Source organism: Apium graveolens, chromosome 1 (genome assembly GCF_009905375.1).
Source record: "Apium graveolens cultivar Ventura chromosome 1, ASM990537v1, whole genome shotgun sequence".
NCBI lineage: Eukaryota > Viridiplantae > Streptophyta > Magnoliopsida > Apiales > Apiaceae > Apium > Apium graveolens.
Window position 1 is genome coordinate 207,008,385 of NC_133647.1, and position 3,255 is coordinate 207,011,639.

The window sequence follows — 3,255 nt, forward strand, 5'->3', positions numbered from 1 at the left end:
GCAAGTTTCGCTCTATCTATGAAGTGTACGATGAAAGTGCAGAAGTGTTCCTTGATGAGAACATGTTGATGTTGGGGGTAGAGGAGCCAACGAATTACAAGCAAGCACTTACAGATGCAGCATGGACACGAGCTATGAAGTCAGAAATTGAGGCTATTGAGCGAAACAACACGTGGAAACTAGTGGAGCTACCATCTGGACACAAGCCAGTTTGTGTGAAATGGGTATATAAATTAAAACGAGACACCAACGGAAATATTATCAAATATAAATCACGCCTCGTAGTGAAAGGGTACGTTCGAAAACAAGGTGTTGATTATGAGGAGGTGTTTGCACCTGTTACTCGGCTTGAGACAGTGCGGCTTTTACTGGCTTTGGCAGCTCGAAACGAATGGGAAGTTCGCCATCTATATATGAAGGAAGCCTTTTTAAAGGGAGAATTGCAAAAAATAGTGTTTGTATCTCAGCCACCAGGTTTTGAAGTGAAAAACAAAGAACATCTTGTTTACAAGTTAGTGAAAGCGTTGTGCGGTCTTCATCAGGCACCACGAGCCTGGTACACTCATCTCAACAAATATCTGGAGAGTCTTGGTTTTAGTAAGTGTCCTTACGAGCATGCTGTGTACACGAAGAAGGAAGGTTCTGAAGTGTTTATCATAGGTGTATATGTCGATGATTTGCTAGTTACGGGTACGAGTATCTCCAATATTCAAAGGTTTAAAAGGCAAATGGGGGAGGAATTTGATATGACGGATCTCGGCAAGCTATCTCACTATTTAGGCCTGGAGGTTAGTCAGAAATAGGGATATACTGAAATTAAACAGGAATCTTATGCAAAGAAGTTGCTGGTTCGAGCTGGGATGGGAGAGTGTAGACCAACGAAATATCCAATGGAAACTTCAATCCAGCTAGACAAAGACGAGAAGGGTAAAGTTATAGATGCCACTCAATTCAAGAGTATTGTGGGTGGGTTACGTTACTTGGTCCATACCCGGCCGGATATAGCCTATGCAGTTGGAATTGTAAGTAGATATACGGAACAACCCACCGTTCTTCATCAAGCAGCGGTGAAGCGGATTCTACATTACATTAAAGGGACTACAAACTACGGCTTAATTTACATGAAAGGAACAGGTAATCATCTGTTGAAAGGATACTCAGATAGTGATCTTGCTGGGAGCACCGAGGACATGAGGAGTACTGGAGCAATGGTTTTTTACTTGAACGATAATCTGATTACTTGGGTTTCTCAGAAGCAGCGATGTGTGGCCCTTTCTTCCTGCGAAGCTGAGTTCATGGCAGCTACAGCTGCAGCCTGTCAAGCGGTTTGGTTGAGAAATTTGTTGATTCAGATAACAGGAGTGGAACATGGTCCAGTGATCATCTATGTGGATAATATGTCAGCTATCGATCTTGCAAAGAACCCAGTTTTTCAAGGTAGAAGTAAACATATCGACATTCGATATCATTTTATTCGTGAGTGTGTTGAACGTGGGGAGATTAAAGTCAAATATGTGATTACGAATGAGCAGCGTGCAGATGTACTCACAAAAGCTATGGAAACGGTGAAATTCGAATATATGAGGGCTTTACTTGGAATTCAGTGTCTCCTGAAACATGCTTAGATTAGGGGGAGCATGTTGGAATTTAATCATAGCATGTTAGTTTGAATAATAGTCAGCTTCCTGGTTTGTAGGAGTTGTGACTTAGTCTTCTGAGTAGTTCTAGTTTGTTAGGAGAGTTAGTGGATTAGTGGGAGTAGTAGCTAATTATTAGGAGTTTAAGTTGCAGTTGCAACGTTAGAAATAATAGCAGTTCTTTTCTATTCTCTGTAAGTTTTTCAAGTTCAGTAAGAAAACTTTTCCCTTTGCAATATTTGTTCTATGTATTGTGTCCTGTGTGTGTATATCTATTCTGTGTTCTACAAAATCTACCAAAACAAACTCACATAGTTATCGTAAATGAAGCATACCGTATAAACTTTCATTAGAGATGAACCCATATTTTGATACAATACTGTGATAAATTAGAGAGAGAGAGTTTACTGATTAAGAGAGTGAGAGAGAGATCAATCTACATTCCTAAAACTCATTTCTGCAAAACTTAGTTACTAAGCAACTAGCACTAGTGTTTGTTTATATATGAAAGAGAGTTTTTTATTTTGCTGAGCTGTCATAATTAACTCCATGCTGAGCTGTTTATGTGCTAATGTCATGTGATGATTTGTGTTATTCCCAGTGGACTAACAATGAGATTTACAGAAGGGGGGTTGAATGTAAATCTCAAAACTTTTTCAAGTTTTGAGCAGTTTCTAAGGCTAAGTGTTTCTGAGAACAAGTGTGTGTAAATTGCTTGAAGCCAATGCAGACAGATATATATTCAAACACAAATGTAAAGAACACAGAGAACTTAAAAACTTTTCTGGTGGATTTGTTGTTCCACCAGAGATGTGTTATTTTAGAAAATCTATGATTCAAAGAATTAAATCACAGTTGCTTCCTAGTACAAACTAGATGATTTTCTCTCTGAATTTTTCTAAATAGTTCTAGAAAATTCATATCTAATTACTAGCTGCTAATTGGTTTATATATCACCAAGTTTACAAGTGAAGACAAAACTGCAAAATACAATTAAAAAGGCTCTTCACATGTTTATTCTTTATTTCTCTATCTAATGCAATCTAGGATAATCTGTGAATCTTTGAACACTTTCTTGTTTGCACCAGAATGGAAATGCTGCATTTTCTTGATTCCTCCAAGAGGCTTCCACATTCCAGTTTGTCTCTGTCAACCCATGTGCCTCTGTCAGCTTATGAATTGTCACTATCAACTGCTATTGAACTAAGCATCCGTTGAAGCTTTCATCCGTTGATGCCTTATCCATTGAGGATTTATCCGTTGAAGCTTTATCCGTTGATGCATTATCAGTTGAAGTCTTTATCCGTTGAAGCACTTATCCTTTGATGGATATTATCCGTTAAAGCATTAGAGACATCCGTTGAAGCTTTGTTTCTTATCCGTTGAAGGTCTTCAATATCAGTTGATACTTCTTCACTTATACAAAATTACAAGGCATGAAATATTTACAATTAGCCCTCCTATTTGCATATCCACTAGTAGTCAACATGACTGATACTTTCCTACAACATCTAAGAATTATAAATTGAATCCAGAGAATGAAATGTGCTACAATACTAAACTTATTGCTAAGTAAAACTACTCCTTCAACGGATAGCCAAGATGGTCTTATCCGTTG

The 3,255-nt window shown here is 38.1% G+C and overlaps 1 protein-coding gene across 1 annotated transcript; it reads left to right on the forward strand.

The window, feature by feature from the left end:
* Positions 1-860: 860 nt before the first annotated feature.
* LOC141718771 (secreted RxLR effector protein 161-like) lies at positions 861-1,625 on the forward strand. Its single transcript, XM_074521158.1, has one exon. It carries the CDS (start codon positions 861-863, stop codon positions 1,623-1,625), a length of 765 nt encoding a protein of 254 aa, XP_074377259.1.
* Positions 1,626-3,255: the final 1,630 nt, after the last annotated feature.